Source organism: Globicephala melas, chromosome 1 (genome assembly GCF_963455315.2).
Source record: "Globicephala melas chromosome 1, mGloMel1.2, whole genome shotgun sequence".
Lineage (NCBI taxonomy): Eukaryota > Metazoa > Chordata > Mammalia > Artiodactyla > Delphinidae > Globicephala > Globicephala melas.
The window spans coordinates 158,867,221-158,885,107 of NC_083314.1; the positions used below are offsets into that span (position 1 = coordinate 158,867,221).

General features: G+C 53.4%; 1 protein-coding gene across 6 annotated transcripts; it reads left to right on the forward strand.

The window, feature by feature from the left end:
- Positions 1 to 2,126: 2,126 nt before the first annotated feature.
- CSF3R (colony stimulating factor 3 receptor) lies at positions 2,127 to 15,976 on the forward strand. 6 transcript variants are annotated; one of them, XM_070046690.1, is made up of 17 exons: positions 2,127 to 2,366; positions 3,603 to 3,657; positions 5,581 to 5,664; positions 7,909 to 8,205; positions 9,133 to 9,256; positions 9,413 to 9,600; positions 10,405 to 10,574; positions 10,692 to 10,845; positions 10,938 to 11,017; positions 11,394 to 11,607; positions 12,488 to 12,676; positions 13,075 to 13,176; positions 13,784 to 13,930; positions 14,042 to 14,182; positions 14,465 to 14,558; positions 14,805 to 14,886; positions 15,249 to 15,976. In XM_070046690.1, exons 3-17 carry the CDS (start codon positions 5,601 to 5,603, stop codon positions 15,753 to 15,755), a joined length of 2,553 nt encoding a protein of 850 aa, XP_069902791.1. In that variant the 5' UTR covers positions 2,127 to 2,366; positions 3,603 to 3,657; positions 5,581 to 5,600; the 3' UTR covers positions 15,756 to 15,976. The 6 variants fall into 6 exon arrangements, with proteins under 6 accessions (XP_069902791.1, XP_030724955.1, XP_069902796.1 ...); XM_030869095.3 differs by having other exon boundaries at positions 15,276 to 15,976; XM_070046695.1 differs by having other exon boundaries at positions 15,288 to 15,976.
- Positions 15,977 to 17,887: the final 1,911 nt, after the last annotated feature.

Here is a 17,887-nt window from a genome sequence, read left to right on the forward strand (position 1 = left end):
CACTGAGCCTGCGCGTCCGGAGCCTGTGCTCCGCAACGGGAGAGGCCACAACAGTGAGAGCCCGCGTACCTCAAAAAAAAAAAAAAAAAAAAAAAAAAAAGATGAGGTTTGCAGGGATTGGGGACAGGTTTGGTGACGTGGAGGGAAGATGCATCCATTCAATCGTTCACTCAACGAATATTATGTATTGAGGGCTCCCTATGTGACAGTGTTGAAGACCCTGGAGATAAAATTGGTTTTGTTTTTGTTTTTTAATTTTATTTATTTATTTATTTATTGGCTGCATTGGGTCTTCGTTGCTGCGCGCGGGCTTTCTCTAGTTGCGGTGATCGGGAGCTACTCTTCTTTGCGGTGTGCGGGCTTCCCATTGCAGTGGCTTCTCTTGTTGTGGAGCATGGGTTCTAGGCACACAGGCTCAGTAGTTGTGGCACATGGGCTTAGTTGCTCCGTGGCATGTGGGATCTTCCTGGACCAGGGCTCGAACCCGTGTCCCCTGCATTAGCAGGCGGATTCTTAACCACTGCGCCACCAGGGAAGTCCCTGGAGATAAAGTTCTAAACAAAACAGACTAAAACACTTGCCCTCATGGAGTTTCCATTCTAGTGGGAGGTGGGGCTGGGGGCAGCCAGTGTCAGATGGTGAAAAGGGTAATATTAGGGGGGAAGAGAGCTAGAGAGTGAGGGATGGTTGCAATTTTTTTAAAGGGTGGTCAGAGAAGGCCTCAATGAGAAAGTGACACTTGAGCAAAAAACCCAAAGAAGGGGAGGGAGTGACCCATAGAGTGATTTGGGGGAAAAGAGTCCGGGCAGAAGAAACAGCAAGTGCAAAGGCCCAGAGGCAGGAGGGAGCCTAACAAGTCCAAGAAATAACAAGGACAACAGAGTGGCTAGAGCAGAGCAGCAAGGGGGAGAATAATCACAGGAGAGGGGCCAGGGAGGGAACGGGCCCCGGGTTCAGTAGGGCTTTGTAGGTCATTGAAAGGGCTTTGACTTTGAGTGAGATGAGAGCCCTTGGGAGTTTGGGGCAGAGGATGACATGAATTGACTTCTGTTTGATCAGTACCACACTGGCTGCTGAAGGAACAACAGACAGGTCGGGGGGATGAGGATGAATGGAAGTGGGAGACCAGGGAGGGGGCCACTGCAACGAATCAGGTAAGAGAAAGGATGGCTTAGAGCTGGCTGGTACTGGTTTAAGTGATATTTATATTCTCCAATTTTTCATCAGGAAAATATCCAAACATATGGCCAAGTTGAACTTTACAGTGAATACCTATCTACCCAGGATTCTAGTTATATTTTGAAAGAAGAGTCAGTGGGATTTGTTGAGCATGTGAGCCTTCTGGGACACCTCCGGGAGGTTGCTACAGACAGTTGGATATTTCGTACTGGAACGAGAAGTGGAGCCCAGGTCTGCCCCATCACAACAGACTCAGAAACCCACTTTTTCTAAAAAGGATCATATGTTATAGACACTCTGCTAGTCTGTTGGTACCTAATCTTTATTGCATCATAAACCCAATAAACTGTGAACAGTCTGAACCCTCTTTAGGAAAATGCACAGAAAATTATTTGTAAACAATTGCAGAGGAATTGTGAAAGACATAAAATGTAGTCTGTTTCACTCAATGAAAAAATATTCAGTTTGGCAGAATCACTGTGAGTTAACGTTACTAATCTCTAGTGAGCTGTGAAGACCAGAGCCTCACAGGCAATCCCCTGCCTTGTCCCCAGAGTCCGCATTCCTCTGTCTGTGTGGCCTTTGGGCAACAGTAAGGAACATGCCATGCAGAGGGAGTGGGGAGGAAGGTACTGTGTTACAGAATTCCCTGTAACCTGGAGGACGCCCCTCTGAATATTGGGAGGATCAGGGCCCCAAGGCTAGTGTTAAAAAGAGGCTTAGGGCCGAGCGAGCCTTCGAACCAGGGTCTGTCTCCAAGTGATGCTCCCCCAGGGCAGGGGGGTGCGGGGGCATGGGAATGGCACCCAAGCGGGTTGGAGCCTGGGCCCTGCCAGCTTCAGAGCTTTGAGGTCAGGAAATCCGGAGGCAGAGGAGGGGGACAACGTTGCCACATCCCTCTGCCCCTTTAAGACCCCCGAGGCAGGAAGGCTGCCCGGGCCTCACCAGCTTCCCTCCTAGGCTCCTTCCTGGGAGGAAGGGGCTGCCCATGCCAGCTTCAACAATGCAAGGGCGGGAAGGAGGCTGGGCAGGTGTTGCAATCCGCAGCCCCTGCGCCTGTCAGAGGCCGAGCCATTAACGACAGGGCTGGGGAGAACAGCCGGGCTGTGGCTGTTTTCAGGAACTTGCCTTGAAGAGGAGAGCAGAGACCAGGGAGGCCAGGCGGGCGCCCAGCCGCAGGCTCCAACGTGAGTAGGGGAGCCCCAGGGAGGGCTGGGTCTTGGGCTCGAGGGGACCCTGGAGTCCCAGTTATGCTCCCCCCACCTCTGTCAAGGGCGTGCATATGCAGGGGGCCTGGGAGCAGAGCTCCTGCCTTTAGGATTTGTCCCTTGGTATCAAGAGCCCTGGACACTGAGTTACTTTTCCCAGGGTGCCCCTACTTTTATTTGCATTGGGGAAGTCACAGACAAATATCTCTTTGAGGACACTGTTCTGGGCTCAGGAAAGGGCTGGACTCAGCGAAGGGCATACTCATTGTCCCTCTCCCCGTCTCTCTCTCAGAACCTGTGTCTTACCTGCTCCCGGTCTCCATCCCTGTCTATTTCACTCTCCATCTCTCTTTCCTCCTCAGCCCCTCTCTGGCTTGCCATGCCTCTGAGCTTCTGTCTGTCTCAGAGTCTCTCTGTGCTTCTCTTTTTGTCTCTCACGGTTCCCTTTGTCTCTTGAATCTTAAAATCTCGAGTATCTCTTGCTTCTCGGCCTCTGAGTGCCTCGGTCTCTGTGTATCAGCATTCTTGTCTCCGGCTCTTTTCTCTCTCCTGCCTCAGTCTTTATCTCTGTGAGTCTCTCTCCATCGTTTTGGTCTGTGTATCTCACTTTCCTACTTTTTCCGCCCGTCTCCCTCTGTCTGAACCACATCTGGGAAGTCCTCTCCCTTTGTTCATTGCCAGCCTCCTCCTCCCCCCAACCCTCTTCCCATGGAAAGAATCCACGTGAAGGGGAGTAGAAAGGACAGGCGAGAGAGGGGTGTGAACTGGAGAAGGCTGAATGTGATGGGAGGGAAAGGAGAGGAAAGCAGAAAGGAGTGGGGGGTGATGCAGTGACCCCAGGGGCCAGCGTGGTGTGCTGGGACTCAGAGAGAGGCCAGAGAGTGAGCCGAGATGGCTGGAGCAAGAGGGGAGACTGGGGGGCCAAGGAGCAGGGGACTCAGAAATGGGGCTTTGGAACGTGCAGTGTGACACGGACAAAAGCAAGGTGGCAGTCCTAGGAGGCTGTGACCACGCAGCCTGTAAGCAGGGCAGGGAGGCACTAAACCATGCTGATTCCACAAGGCGGTGTCCCGCTTTATGGCATGTGAAAATAACATGGTTATTAAGTGCTTCCTCTTTGCAGGCTCCATATTAAGTGCTTTTATCAGGGACCATCTCATTTCATCCTCACCACAACCCTGAGAAGTGAGTGCTATTGTTATCCCTCTTTCACAGATGGGGTAACTGAGGCTCAGAAGAGTGAAGTAACTTGTCCAAGGTCACCAAGCTGGTAAGTGGCAGAGCCGGGGTTCAGACCAGGTGGTCTGACTCAGTGCTGGGCCCCCAGAGAGTGAGACCATGCTCTACCTGGCCCCAGATCCCCCTCAGCTGGGTAGGGAGCACCCAGGGCTGCCGTGGGGGACCAGGGACCGATGCCAAATGTGCCAACCCTTGGCAACCCTGGGAGAGGATGCCTGGGCCCCTGGGGGTTTGAGGTTGCATTGCCCACTCTGGACAGGAGCCAATGGAGAGGGATGAAGTGGTAATTCGCTGGGCAGGAGGGCTGGGATATGATCAAAAATACATGGAGATGGGCACCAGTGTCCCAAAATCTGGGCCAAGGAGGCTAAATCTTCCCCAACAAGTGTGCATGGTGGATAATCATACTGGCATGCTGTAAGAAGAAAGTTGCCAACCACTGATTGGTAGACTGGGGTGCTCTGAACAGTTGTGCAGGTTTCTCACTGCACAAAGCTGCCCAGCAAGCGGAGGTTGAAATTCAGCCTGTTCTCTAGTTGCCAGGTCCTAGTGTGGGGCTGCATTCATCCAGAGGAAGGGGCGCTTTTTTCTTGATTTGCAAAAAGGTGACTTATGGGCTAGCATTCACCTGGTGTCCTGATACTGCAACACATAAGGACAGACCAGGGGTTTAAGTAAGACCCAGGCAGGCAGGAATAGCCTTGGGTATCTGGGCATTTCTTATTCCCACCTCTGTCTTGGAGGGAGAGAAAAGGGAGAGGAGTTTAATTCTTTCTGAGCACAGGGGATCAGCTGAGACACCACGTACATGTATGTGTTCATGTATGTACAGGCTGGTGATTCCCACTGACCTGCCACCAAGAGCGTCAATTAGTGCTGGAGGATCAGGTGTCTGGCCCCGAGACCCCAGTGGGAGCAGAGTGGAAAGGCTGGAAGCCCACCCCAGCGGTAGAAACCCATGCATACTTCCTGAGACTAATGAACTAATTAGAGGGAACTAATGCTCCCTCCATCTGGGCACTGTCGCCATGACCACAGGATGCCTGGCCCCAGAAGGCCTCCAGAGGTCTGTGCCCAGAATTGGGGGTATCCTCCAGCCCACCTTCCCTTTAGCCATCTCTGCGGCAGCCAGCTTCCCAAGGTGTAACCTGTCCTCAGCTACTCTGTGGAGTTGTCCCTTTCTGCCAGGGAGCGTCTCTGATATTCACCAGCGTCAGAGGAAAGGACTTTGAGCATGGCTCACCCAGGAGAACCTGCCTGGTACTCATGCATGTGCAACATGGACATGCCAGAGAATTAATACACCAAGGGACAGCCCTTGACCAACGGGGGGCAGGAACTGGTGAATAAATGTTCCCATTCTCTCAGCCAGCCAAGGGATGAATTGTCCCTTGGGTGGACAGTTCTTGAGGCGTGTTCTACATGGCTCCTTGGAAGGTTCCAGCAGGACTGAGCCCCAGTTGTCCATAAATGTGACTGGCTTGATGACGAACCCTTGTGTTGGCTTTCCCTCCTTACCCATTTCATTCTCCCCACTCCCTCACTCTGCTCCTGGAACCTTCCCAAAAGAAACTCCCTTAATGCAAGCCTTCATCTCAGCCTCTGCTTTGTGGGGGAAACCCAGCTAAGACAGAACGGAAGTGGAGAAGAATACTGTTCCCTGCGGCTCCTTTCCCTGCTCTCTCCTGGAAGGCAAATAGAATAATCACAGTGGCTGTCACTTACAGAGTCGTCTCCTATGTGCCAGGCCCTGCGTGAAGCCCTTGACTTGTATCATTTTGGGTCCTCCCCCCAAAACCCTATGCAGTATAGGCTGTTGTTACCTCAATTTTGCAATGAAACTAGGCTCGGAGAGATCAAGTAACCTGGCCGAAGCCACACTGTGGCAGAGCAAGGACTAAGCTCAGCTCTGACTCCGAAGCCCATGACTTTAACCATCCCCCTCTGCCTCCAGGTGAGCACCAAGCCGGCACTATGGCGGGGCTGGGAGCCTGGAACCTAGCGAGAGCCGCTCTGATCGTCCTGCTGCTCCCCAGAAGTGAGTGTGGCCAGGAGCGAGGGTGCCGAGGGGAGGGGGGAGCACAGGGAGAGATGCTGGGGGTGGAGGAGGGAGGCATTTCCCAGCACTGCCACAGTGCTCCTGGGACTCCCAGAGAATCCCAAAAGAATCAACTGGGCCACAGATGTGGGGTAGCCAGGCTCCCATGCATAGACCTCTGTAGGCAAACCACCACCTCTGAGGAAAAGTGAGAGGACCTGGGCTGGCCAGCCCGGAGAAGGTGGGGTAGACCAAGGTCTTGCCTGCAAATCTGTGCCGTGTTGTCAGAAGGAACCCCTGAGTCCTGTGCAGCCTTCACGGGCAGCAAAGGGATCAGGGTGGAAGACGTAAGGAGGCAGCTTTAATCCTGAAATATAGAATCCCAGGGAATTCCCTGCCAGTCCAGTGGTTAGGACTCTACGCTTCCACTGCAGGGGGCATGGGTTTGATCCCTCCTCATGAAACTAAGATCCCGCATGCCACATGGCACGGCCAAAAAATAAATAAATAAAATAAAATAAAAAGAATCCCAGGTAGAGCTCTCCAGACTATGGAAACTCTATCTTGAGAGGTGGAGAGCCTCCCATCTCTGGGGGTATGCAAGCCAAGGCACAGCAGGGGTCGGCAAACTTTGATGTAATGTTCAGCTTTGCAGGCCACATACAGTCTCTGTTGCATGTTCTTGTTTGGTTTTTGTTTGGTTTGGTTTTCAACCCTTTAGACATATAAAAAATGTTCTTAGCTGGCAGGCCATACAAAACTAGGCCATCCTAGCCCTGCTGTGGAGGACTCAGTATCATGTGGAGTTTTGAAGTGAACAGTTGGCAAGTTTCCTTCTAGTCTGAAATTCTGAGTCTGTGGAGTAGTACAAGCCTCCATGAACTTGCTCTGTGACCCTAAACAAATTGCTCCTCCTCTTAAGGGCTCAGCATCCCCATCAGCAAAATGGGCTGAAGAACACCTGGGAGAGGAGAGAAGGCATCGTGGGCAAAGTGCAGTGCTTACTCATTTATTCCACATGTATCCACCAAGGGCCTGCTCTGGGCTAGGTGCTGGGAATGCAGCAATGAGTGAAACACCCAAGGTCTCTGGCCTCACAAAACCCATGGTCTAGTTTGGGGGACAAACAAGCAAATAATCACATGACTACATAATTATGAAGGACAATAAGAGCTTTGGGAAAGTTCAAGGGGCTTGGCCTGGTCTGGTTGGTCAGAACCTGACCAGGTTCAGGTCTGGTTCCCCGCAAGACGCCTAAATGTTAACCAGGTGAAGGAGGGGTGGGAGAGAAGCAAAGGAGCACCTCCAAAAGGATCAGCAGGTACAAAGATCCGGAGATTGGAGGGAGCATGGCGCTTTCAAGAAATAGCAAGAAGGCCAGAGTGATGGGAGCTGGAAAAGGATGGTCTGAGCTGGAACAAGGAGGGCTAGGCAGGGCCCAGGCCACAAGGGCTGTGAGAAGGATCTGAGTCTTTATCCTAATCACGGCAGCAAATATTTACATGACAGGCACTATTCTAAGTGCCTTACATGTGTTCTCACATCTAATCCTTCCAGCAAAACTAAGGTAGGGACTTTTTTATCCCCATTTTACAGATGAGAAAACTGAGGCACAGAAAGTCTCAGTGACACATCAAGGTCACATAATTAATAAGCAATAGAACCAGGCTCTAAACCTAGGCAGTCTAGTTCCAACATCCATGCTCTTACCCACATACCATACTGCCTTTCAGAGGAATAACGTACCATTGAAGTGCTATAATCAAGATGGGGTAACAGATTTGAAATCTGAAAAGATTGCTGTGGCTGTGGGGTTCTTATCATTCTAACCATTGTTTCACCACTGCTGGGGAGGGGAGTAATCTCCCATCTGGTGGCGTGCTGGGGTTGGCTTGCAAGCGCTGACTGTGTACATCTCTTCCCGGGTTCACATTCAGTGATGTCACACTGGTAGCTTGCAATCAGCCACGGTGGGAATATTTACACCAGGGAAAGCAGTCCAGGCTACAAACCAGGATCTGTCTCTCTCTGTATAGCCAGCTGATAAACATTTACCCACACACCGCTATCTTGATCTCACCCCCAGAGCCTCTCACGGTCCCCATACACATCCTCCCCATTCCAGTGACACATCTTGGGAGGTAAAGCATGAAGGTAACGGCACAGAGTCTAGGGGTACTGAGTCTAGGAGCCCAGCTCTGCCAGGCAGAGGAGTCACTTACGGCCCCTTCTCTTCCACCCCAGGCATGGAGCAGTGCGGGCACATCAGCCTCTCAGCCCCCATCGTCCGCCTGGGGGATCCAATCACAGCCTCCTGCACCATCAGCCAGAACTGCAGCCGCCTGGACTCGGAATCGCACATTGTATGGAAGTTGGAAGCAGAGCTTCAGCCCGGGGAGAGGCAGCAGTACCTGCCAAATGGGACCCTGCAGTCCACCATCACCTTGCCCCACCTCAACCGCTCTCGGGCCCTTCTCTCCTGCTGCCTGCACTGGGGCAACAGCCTGCAGATCCTGGACCAGGCTGAGCTACAGGCAGGCTGTGAGTCCCTGCAGCCATCCACCCACTCTGCCTCCAATGCCCTCCTGCCAATACTAATAAGAACTATTCTTTCTTAAGCTCTTGCTCAAGAAGCACTTTAAAGGCACAATATCATGTCATCTTCCCTACCAGTGGGTAGTGTTATTTAGCCCCATTTTGCAGATGGGGAAACCGAGGCTCGGGGAGGGTAAGTGACATGCTAAAGGTCACAAACCAATAAGGATGGAGCCAAGATTTATAACAGGCAGTGGGGCTCGAAAGCCAGTATAGTAACCACTACTCCATATGGCTGCCGAGTAAGCCCAAGCCCTCAGCCATAGGAGAGTGTCTCCAGGGAGGATATTCTCTATGAGCTGGGCTTGCTCCCAGCTTCTCCCCTACCCCAGTCTCAGCCTTCTGTTCAAACTGAGAAGGATGGATTTGGGCCAAGCCAATGCATAACTAAAAACAAAGAAAGACCAAGGTTCTCATTTAAGAATCAACAACAGTGAAAGCTAACACCACAGAGCACTCACTATATGCCAGGCACTGCTCCGAGCACTGTATACATAGTAAGTCACTCAGCCCTCACAAGAACCCTAGGGGGTAGGTACATTACCATTACCCCATTTTCCAGATGAGGAGACTGAGGCACAGAGCCGTTAGGTGACTTCAAGATCACACAGCTAATGAATGGCAGAACCAGGATGAAAACCAGATGCTACACTGTTACTGTCAAAGGGGACAGAGTTGAGAGGGTTGGAGACTCTGTGGTACTTATCCCTGTATGTGCCTGTAACTTAGCTTCCCCCAGGGCTGCCCCTCTGGGGTCACCCTGCATGGAGACAAGGGAATGACCCAGGGCAAGGAAACGAGGCCAAGTGGTCCCAGTAGGAGTTTTCTGAGTGGTCTTACCTGAAGCCCTCACTCTCCCCACCCCATACACAGACCCTCCCGCCACACCCCACAACCTGTCCTGCCTCATGAACCTCACAACCAACAGCCTCACCTGCCAGTGGGAGCCAGGCCCTAACACCCACCTGTCCACCAACTTCACCCTGAAGAGCTTCAAGTGAGTAGGGCTCTCTACGCCAGCCCCCATTCCTTTGGGTCCTGGGACAGAGCATGGGTAGGACTGTAGGGGTGGGGAGCGAGAGCCAGAGACGGGAGGGAGAAGGGAGCCTCTCTTTCTTCCCCCGCCTGACACCCAAGCCTGGTCCGTTGGCAGGAGCCGGGGCAACTGTCAGAGCCGGGAGGACTCCATCCCGGACTGTGTGCCTGAGGACGGGCAGAGCCACTGCTCCATCCCCCGCAAACACCTACAGCTGTACCAGAACATGGGCATCTGGGTGCAGGCCAAGAACGCGCTGGGAACCAGCGTGTCCCCGAAGCTGTGCCTTGTCCCCATGGACGTCGGTGGGTGACACTGAGTGTGGGGGAGGGGAGCGGCCCCCACCATGGGCGGACACAGAGAGGCACGGGGAGGGAAACACAGACCCAGCGACAGGCAATGAGACGCTGCAAGATCTAGAGGTAGAGGAGGAGGAGAGAGAAAAACAAAGTGGATGCAGTCGTAGACAGAGCTGTGGAGACCCAGACAAGGAGGCAGAAGAAACACAGAGGCAAAGAGATACACTCATTAATTCTTTCTGCAAATTTCTTGAAGTGCCCACTCTGCACTAGGCACTGTTCTAGGTGCTGGGGATATGGCAGTAAACAAAAAGGCAAAACCCTTGCCCCTGAAATGTTACATTCTAGTGGGCAAAATAGACAAAATAGAATGTCGGGTAACGGCAAGCATGAGGAGGAAATTGAGCAGGGGGACGCGACGGGGAGAGGGGGCTATTACTATTTCAGGAAGGTGGTCAGGGAAGGCCTCACTGAGAAGGTGACATTTGAGAAGATCCTTGGAGGAAATGAGGGAGCAAGCCGCTGGATATCCAGAAGGTAAGTGCTCCAGGCAGAGAGAACAACCAGTGCAAAGGCCCTGGGGCAAGAGTATGAAACAGAGAGAGAAACAGACACATATACAGAGACAGACCTGCAGAAACAGGATGACACAGAGATGAAGAGACACAGAGAGAAACAGAAAGACACAGAGATCCCATAAATGGAGACCCAGAGAAGAAATGGAACCACAGACAGGGAGACAAGTGGAAGCTAGGATAGAGCCCGATAGGACTGATCAGAGAAGGGGTCTGACTACACCTCTCTTTGCAGTGAAACTGGAGCCCCCCACACTGTGGGCCCTGGGGCCCAGCCCTGAGGTGGCCCCGCCCCAGCCAGGCTGCCTGAGGTTGCGCTGGGAGACCTGGAAGCCAAGCCTACACATAGATCAGAAGTGTGAGTTGCGCCATCAGCCTCTGCTTGGAGAAGCCAGCTGGGACCTGGTGAGGCGGAGGGCAACCTCAGGAGACTGGGGTGGGGCTGGCTGAGGGCAGGGTAAGTTGAGCTGGCATCGAAGGGCACAGAGATCCAGGCTCAGAGCCACACACACCCCCCACCAGGTGGGCGCCCTGCCCTCCAGGACCCTCCAGTATGAGCTATGCGGGCTCCTCCCATCCACAGCCTACGCCCTGCAGATGCGCTGCACCCGCTGGCGCCTGCCTGGCCACTGGAGCAACTGGAGCCCCAGCCTGGAGCTGACCACCACACAACGGGGTAAGTGGGTGGTGACAGGCTGGGAGCGACCATCAGGACCCAGTCTGGCCTCCAGGGCCCTCCCTGACCCTCTCTTCCTGCTCCACCCACAGCCCCCACTGTCAGAATGGACACATGGTGGCGGCAGAGGCAGCTGGACCCCAGGACGGTGAACGTGCAGCTGTTCTGGCAGGTAACCCCCTCTGAACGCCATCCCTCCACCTCTTTCAACCCAAACAGACCCCTGCAAGCTGGGGCTCAGGACCCCAACAGGTTTCCGAGGCTTGGATGCATTTGTAGGTGATTTGCACTCACTTTGCATGTGCCTGGGTAGGAAGCTGGGTAGGGCCCTTCTGGAGAGACTACAGTGGAGGACTCATCTAGTTTGCTGCCTGCTGCATACACCGACTTGCTTTTTCCTTCCCTCCTTCCTAGGACCTGGCACAGAGGGAGGAGGGCTGGCTCCCAGCCTGGGGGGCTTAGTCCTTGGGACATGGCCACCCCATCTAGAAGCTCTTCCCCACTCGAGTTGGGCATCCCCTTATCTTTTTCCCCCATGCCCACTGCAGCCAGTGCCCCTGGAGGAAGACAGCGGGCAGATCCAAGGGTACCTGGTCTCCTTGAGACCCTCAGACCAGGCTGGGGCAGATCCAATGCTCTGCAACACCACGGAGCTAAACTGTACCTTCCAACTGCCTTCAGAAGCCCGGGAGGTGATCCTTGAGGCCTATAACACAGCTGGGACCTCTCATCCCACCCCAGTGGTCTTCTTGGAGAGCGGAGGTAAAGGGGGCCAGCAGCTAGCAGAGCATGATGGTTACACATGTAAATTCGGAGGCTAGACTGCCTGGGTTCAAATCTAGCCCTGTCACTTGCTAGCAATGTGATCTGGGCAAGTTACTTACCCTCTCTGGCCTCAGTTTACTCATTTAGCAAATGGGAATGATACAGTATCTAACTCAAAGCATCGCTGTGAAGATTACGAGTTAAGACATGTGCCTGGCACAAAGTAACTGCTCCGTATGTGTTAGCTATTATTATTATCATTAGCCAGAACCAGGCTAAGCCGGTGGTGGTGCCTACACACACACCGTCTATTCTGCCAAGGAAATGGGAAAGAAAGCCCGAAGTTTTTCCAGCTCGAACACAGTCCCTGAGTGAAATGCTCATTCTCAGGGGATCAGCCACTACCAACCCCAGGTGCCCCTGAACATGGGTCCTCATGAAGTGAGACTCACAATAACAATAGCTAATATTCCCATTTCCCAGCCATGTGACCCTAGGCAAGTCACTTAACCTCCCTGTCTCAGTTTTCCCATTGCTAAGATGGGGACCGTAGCTGTGCCCCACAATGGGACTGTTGGCAGACTCCGTGAATTAATACATACCGAGAACCACACAGGGTTAGCTTTCATCATCACCGAGCACTACTCCATGCCAGGCCTGTTTCATGTACCACCTCATTTAATCTGCACCATGACCCTACGAGGTAGAAACTTTTATCATCGTTTCCACTTACAGATGAGGAAACTGAGGCTCAGATGTTGACTTACCCAAGGTCACCCAGCTTGTAAGTAGCAAAGGCCAGATTGAACCCAGGCATCTGGCTCCAGGGCCTGCATTCTTTTCATCTTCATGTCATCGTCTCCTACTCTGTCTCCAGGCCCACCCCTGGGCAGACTCCACACCGTGGCTCGAGACCCTCACAGCCTCTGGGTGGGCTGGGAGCCCCCCAGCCCTCAGCCTCGGGGCTATGTCATTGAGTGGGGCCTCGGTCCCCCCAGCCCCAGCGGCAGCCCTAAGATGTGGCGGATGGAGCATAATGGAAGCATTGCAGGGACCCTGCTGCAGGGTGAGGCAGGCCTGGGGGGCTGGGCAGGTGGGCAGGGCCCGGGAGAGGGGGGAGACATTTTACCTGCCTGACAGTAGGCAAGGGGCGAGCTGAACCACCCTAAAGACGCAGATTCCCCAGTCTTTCCTGTTCTTTCACTGTTCTCATCTCACATCCTCAGAATCAGGAAGTCCCTCCTGCAGTCTAACTGGATCCTCTGTTTCCAGCCCTGACTCTGCCACCTTCCTAGCTCTCTCTTCTACTCTTTGCCCCTTACCCGCACCAAATGGTCTGAAGAAGAGACTGCAGAGGCCAGCCCTGCAGAATGAGGCCCAGGTTACCCCTGAAGTCTGAGGTTAGCCCCCGACCATCATCAGAGGCTAGCCCCTAACCAGGGTGCCCCTATTTTCTCTCTACAGAGAACATCAGGCCCTTTCAGCTCTACGAGATCACTGTGACCCCCCTGTACCAGGACACCAAAGGACCCTCCCAGCACATCTATGCTTACTCCCAAGAGATGGGTTTGTCAGCCACCAAGCCTTTTCTCAGAATCCTCTCCTCTCTCTCAAGGCCTGTCTAGGCCCCCAAAATCAGGAATACGAGGGAACATTTTCTTCCTCCCCTACCTCTGGCTCAGAAGAGGGTCTCTCCCAATCCTAAGATTACCTCTGGCTTACACTGGACCCCTGCAGCTGGAAAGAAGTCAGGTGGTGGGGTAACAGAAATTGGGCAGTGAGCACGGCAGAATTCAGGGAGCCAGTCTGGCAAAAACTGATCCGGTGTCACATGTGATAGAAATTCAACTGAGGGCCTGGCATAAACTTAGAGAGTCAGTGGCAGAAATAATGAACCAGACAAAATCAGGCCTGGCAGAAATCAGGTAGCAAGGCTTTGGAGTCAAAGAGGAGCAGGTTCAAATCCCAGCTCAACCACTTATTAGCAGTCGGTGGGATTCAGGGAAAGTTCCTGGGATAATGAGGCTTGGACATGAGTCCCCCTGGACTCTCTCCTATCACCCACCCCCACAAAGTGTCCCAGTTCTTGGGTCTGGGGAGCCACAAGAAGTCCAACTGGGCTCTCCCCGCCGCCCCGCTCCCTGTCAGCCCCTGTACCTCTCTCTTCCGGCAGCCCCCTCCCATGGCCCAGAGCTGCATCTAAGGCACATTGGCAAGACTTGGGCCCAGCTGGAGTGGGCGCCCGAGGCCCCTGAGCTGGGGAGGAGCCCCCTTACCCACTACACTATCTTCTGGACCAATGCTCAGGACCGGTCCTTCTGTGAGTCTATCTTCAGTGCCCCACAGCCCCAGAAGGCCAGGGCGGGCGGGTTCAGAAGCCTTGGGGCAGCCCAGCAGCCAACCCAGACTCACCATTCTCCTCTCCTCCCAGCCACTGTCCTGAACGCCTCCTCCCATAGCTTTGTCCTCCGCGGCCTGGAGCCTTCCAGCTTGTACCATGTCCACCTCATGGCTGCCAGCCAGGCGTGGGCCACCAACAGTACAAGCCTCACCCTGATGACCTTGGCCCTAGGTGAGGGGAGAAGGGGGCTGGCAGGACAAGGCTGGTGGGAGGGTGCCTCACCCAAAGGATCTCCATTTTGCAAGTAGATAAGCCTTGCGTGGATCCCCTGATTTGAGGGAGGAGACCCAGCCCTGCCCTTGGACCCCAGTCTGAGGCAGGAGACCCAGCCCTGCCCTTGGACCCCAGTCTGAGGCAGGAGACCCAGCCCTGCCCTTGGACCCCAGTCTGAGGGAGGAAGCCCAGCCTTACCTACGTGCACTCTTGCCTCTTCTGGCTTTCCCCTCACTCTAGAGGAGTCTGAGCTGCACATCCTCCTGGGCCTCTTCGGCCTCCTGGTCTTGCTCATCTGCCTCTGTGGGGCTGCCCAGCTCTGCTGCAGACCCAGGTGAGTCCTTCTGAGAGTGCTGACACCCAACTAACCCTGCCTGCAGGGAAGTGCAGGCCTGAGTGAGCCGGTCTAGGCTCGTCTCAGCCTTGCCAGGCCTCAGGACCCAGGTCTGGGGGTCGGGCCCTCCACCTTCTCCTCTCTACATGAAGGGGTCGTCCCTTCAGCTGCTGTGAGTAGGTGGGAGAAAGGATGGAAAGATGGGAGGGCATGCCTGACCTAGCCTTCACCTGCCCCCTTCTCCAGCAGGAAGAATCCCCTCTGGCCAAGTGTTCCAGACCCAGCCCACAGCAGCCTGGGTTCCTGGGTGCCTACCATCACAACAGAGGTGAGAACACTGGAGGGAGAGGGAAATGGGGCTGGGGGTTAGGCTCCCAGCCCAGGCTCAAAGTGAAGGGATACCCCTCTGAGGATGAGTACTCAGGCCTTCCCATCTTCCCACTTCACCTCTTTGGAGCAAAGCAGACCTAAGTGCGAATCCCTGCTCTACCCATTCAAACCCTCAGTCACCTCACTGTGAAATGGGACTAATCCCATGCAGAAGCGTTGGGGAGATTCACCAGGCCAAGTCTAAACAGCACATAACACGTGTCAGGAACATATGAGATGCTTTGCATCCTTTGAGTAACCCTTTGAGTTTCAGCAAAGAGCAGCAGGAAGTGTCTGGGGCAGATATCTGAAATGAACCAGGCCCTCACCCCACATCCTTATGTCCAGGATACCTTCCAGCTGCCCAGCCTTCGGGACTCCAGCATGCCACCCATCACCAAGATCACGGTGCTGGAGGAGGAAGAGAAGAAACCAGGACCCTGGGAGTCCAATGACAGCTCAGGGACCTGTGGCCTCCCCAGCCTGGTCCAGGCCTATGTGCTCCAGGGGGACCCAAGAGTACCTCGTATCCAGCCCCAGCCCCAGTCTGGCACCAGTGACCAGGTCCTTTACGTGCAGGTGCTGGGCAGCCCCACAGGCCCACGGCCTGGGCACTACCTCCGCTGCGACTCCACTCAGCCCCTCTTGGGGGGCCTCACCCCCAGCCCCAAGTCCTATGAGAACCTCTGGTTCCAGACCAGCCCCCTGGGGACCCCAGAGCCCCTAGTCCCAAACCCGGAGGATGACTGTATCTTTGAGCCACTGCTTGACTTCCCTCTCCTGCAGGGGCTCCGGGTCAGTGGGGTGGAGGGTCTCGGGGGCTTCTAGGGCTTCCTAGAACTCCCCACCTGGGCCTGCTTCTTGATAAGCCTGGGCTATCCAGAGAAGAGGAGGTCAGTAAGCCCTTCACTAAAAAAACCCCAGCCCCAGGAAAGGCAGAAAGTCTCCCAGTGTCCCCCTATCTCTGGCGCCTAGCATCCCTCCCCCATCCCCCCAATTTCCATGGGCTGGGCCTCCCACTTCAAAGGCCAGAGAATGTTTTTCCAAGCCCTGCCCACTAGCTTTTTGTACTTGTTTCCTATAATTTCAGTCTCTTAAACTGGTTTATGGTCTGATTTGGTTTGGCTTGGTTTTGAGAAACTCTTGAGTGTGCTTGAATCTCTGTTCTTTTTCTTTTCAGAACCCTAGAAATCGGGGCGGGGGGGGGTTACTCCTTAGAATCATTCATTTATTTATCCTTTCCTTAATTCCTTCATTCAGCCAGCCCTCACCTAGCATCTAGGCCCTGTGCTGGCAGCGGGGGTTCCAAAATGACTAGGCTCAGTCCATCCTCAAAGAGTTCCCATTCTAGGGACTTCCCTGGCGGTCCAGTGGTTGGGACACCGCGCTTCCACTGCAGGGGGCATAGGTTCAATCCCTGGTGGGGGAACTAAGATCCCACATGCTGCACGGCGAGGCCAGGAAAAAAAAAGAGTTCCCATTCTAGTGATGGAGACTTGAGAAATGACCATTAGGGCACGGTGGCCAGGGTTACCGAGGGAGTCACAGAGAACTGTGGGACATGGGGAACAGACCTCAGAAAAGAGTAGCCCCTGTTGCAGAAATGTAATTAAAAACAAAATCTCCTGCCAACCTAGAAAACCTCTCCACAAGGGTAGAAGAGGAAGAAAACTTTTTTTTAATTGGATGAGAATTAAACCAGAATGTCACAGGCAATCAGCTCAAGAGTTTGGAAAGATGAAGAGAAATTGTATCTGTTTACACAGCCAAGTGGATACAACTCATTGCATACATTTTCTCAAGATAATCACTAGTCCTCAAGCAAGAGGACTTGACAGCACTACTTGTCACACAGGGGTCATCCTAAATTCAGCTGGGAAATAGGGTAGCCACCTGGGTTTGCTAATTGCCATTAACCAAAGGAAAAATAAATTTCTCATATCTTTATGAGCGGAGGGAGGTTTGCAACTTGGAGCTGGGCACCTGCTGAAGTTAGGCTCCTACCCTCCAGCAGAAACTGGGAGACAGGGGCTCTATCTTTCTTAATGATTATATTTCAAAGAGCCGGCTCCCAGGTCCTTGAAAAACACATTCCTGGGTTGTAAAACTGGCAAGAGGCTTATTTAGCTTTTAAAAAGATTTACATAGATCTCAAAAGGGCAGAGAAAGAACTCACAGTTACAGGTATTCTAAAGTAAATGCTCTAAGAAAAGCAAGGGGCAGAAGAGTCTTTCCCTTTTTTGCACCAGAGACAATTAAGATTTATTTTTCCTACTTTTAATTGGCATTTGTCCTTACACCCCTCATTTCACAAATATCAAAGCTAGTATTTCTTGAATACTTAACTATATTCCGGGTGCTTTGCACACAACTGCCTCCGTTAATCCTCTAACAACCTAAAAGATAAGACACGGTTATTACCACTCCCATTTCATGGTTGAGTAAGCACACTGTGGCCCAGAAAGGTCGAGCGACTTGCACACAGAATCACACAGCCAGTAAACAGCTGAGCTAGGCTTCCAGCCCAGGGCTGTCCAAAATCAGCGACCTTAATCACCACGCTGCAACACTGCCAGAGAAGAGGCTGAAACCTAGTAGTTCTTACAGGGGTCCATCCTGCACTCTGGAGGGAGAGGGGGTGGAAATGCTAGGTTGGGGGAAGAAGACACGACAGGCCCCAGGGAAGCCCCCAAGATAATCGGGGCCCAAGGTCAGGAACATGGAGTAGGATTAAGGGCGGGAGGCATGCTCAAGAAAACGTGGCATCTTAAGAGTTTATACAGCACCGCACGCCACTAACGATGTCAGGCGACGACCAAGCTCCCTCAATCTCGCGCTACAGCTAACCAGACCTCTCCCCTCGACCCAACTTCGCGTCATCACTGAGTCCGGCCTGCCAATCCATCATCTCGGTCCTCATCTGCTCATCCGGTCTCGCAACTGCACTCGATTGGTCGAGC

What these genes read in the sequence shown, in the direction of transcription:
- CSF3R (XM_070046690.1), top strand. Translation starts at nt 5,601, where the DNA reads ATGGCGGGGCTGGGAGCCTGGAACCTAGCGAGAGCCGCTCTGATCGTC. An exon ending in GGTCTTCTTGGAGAGCGGAG is followed by an intron (nt 11,608 to 12,487) that starts GTAAAGGGGGCC and finishes CTCTGTCTCCAG; the next exon opens with GCCCACCCCTGGGCAGACTC. An exon ending in CAGCTCTGCTGCAGACCCAG is followed by an intron (nt 14,559 to 14,804) that starts GTGAGTCCTTCT and finishes CCCCTTCTCCAG; the next exon opens with CAGGAAGAATCCCCTCTGGC.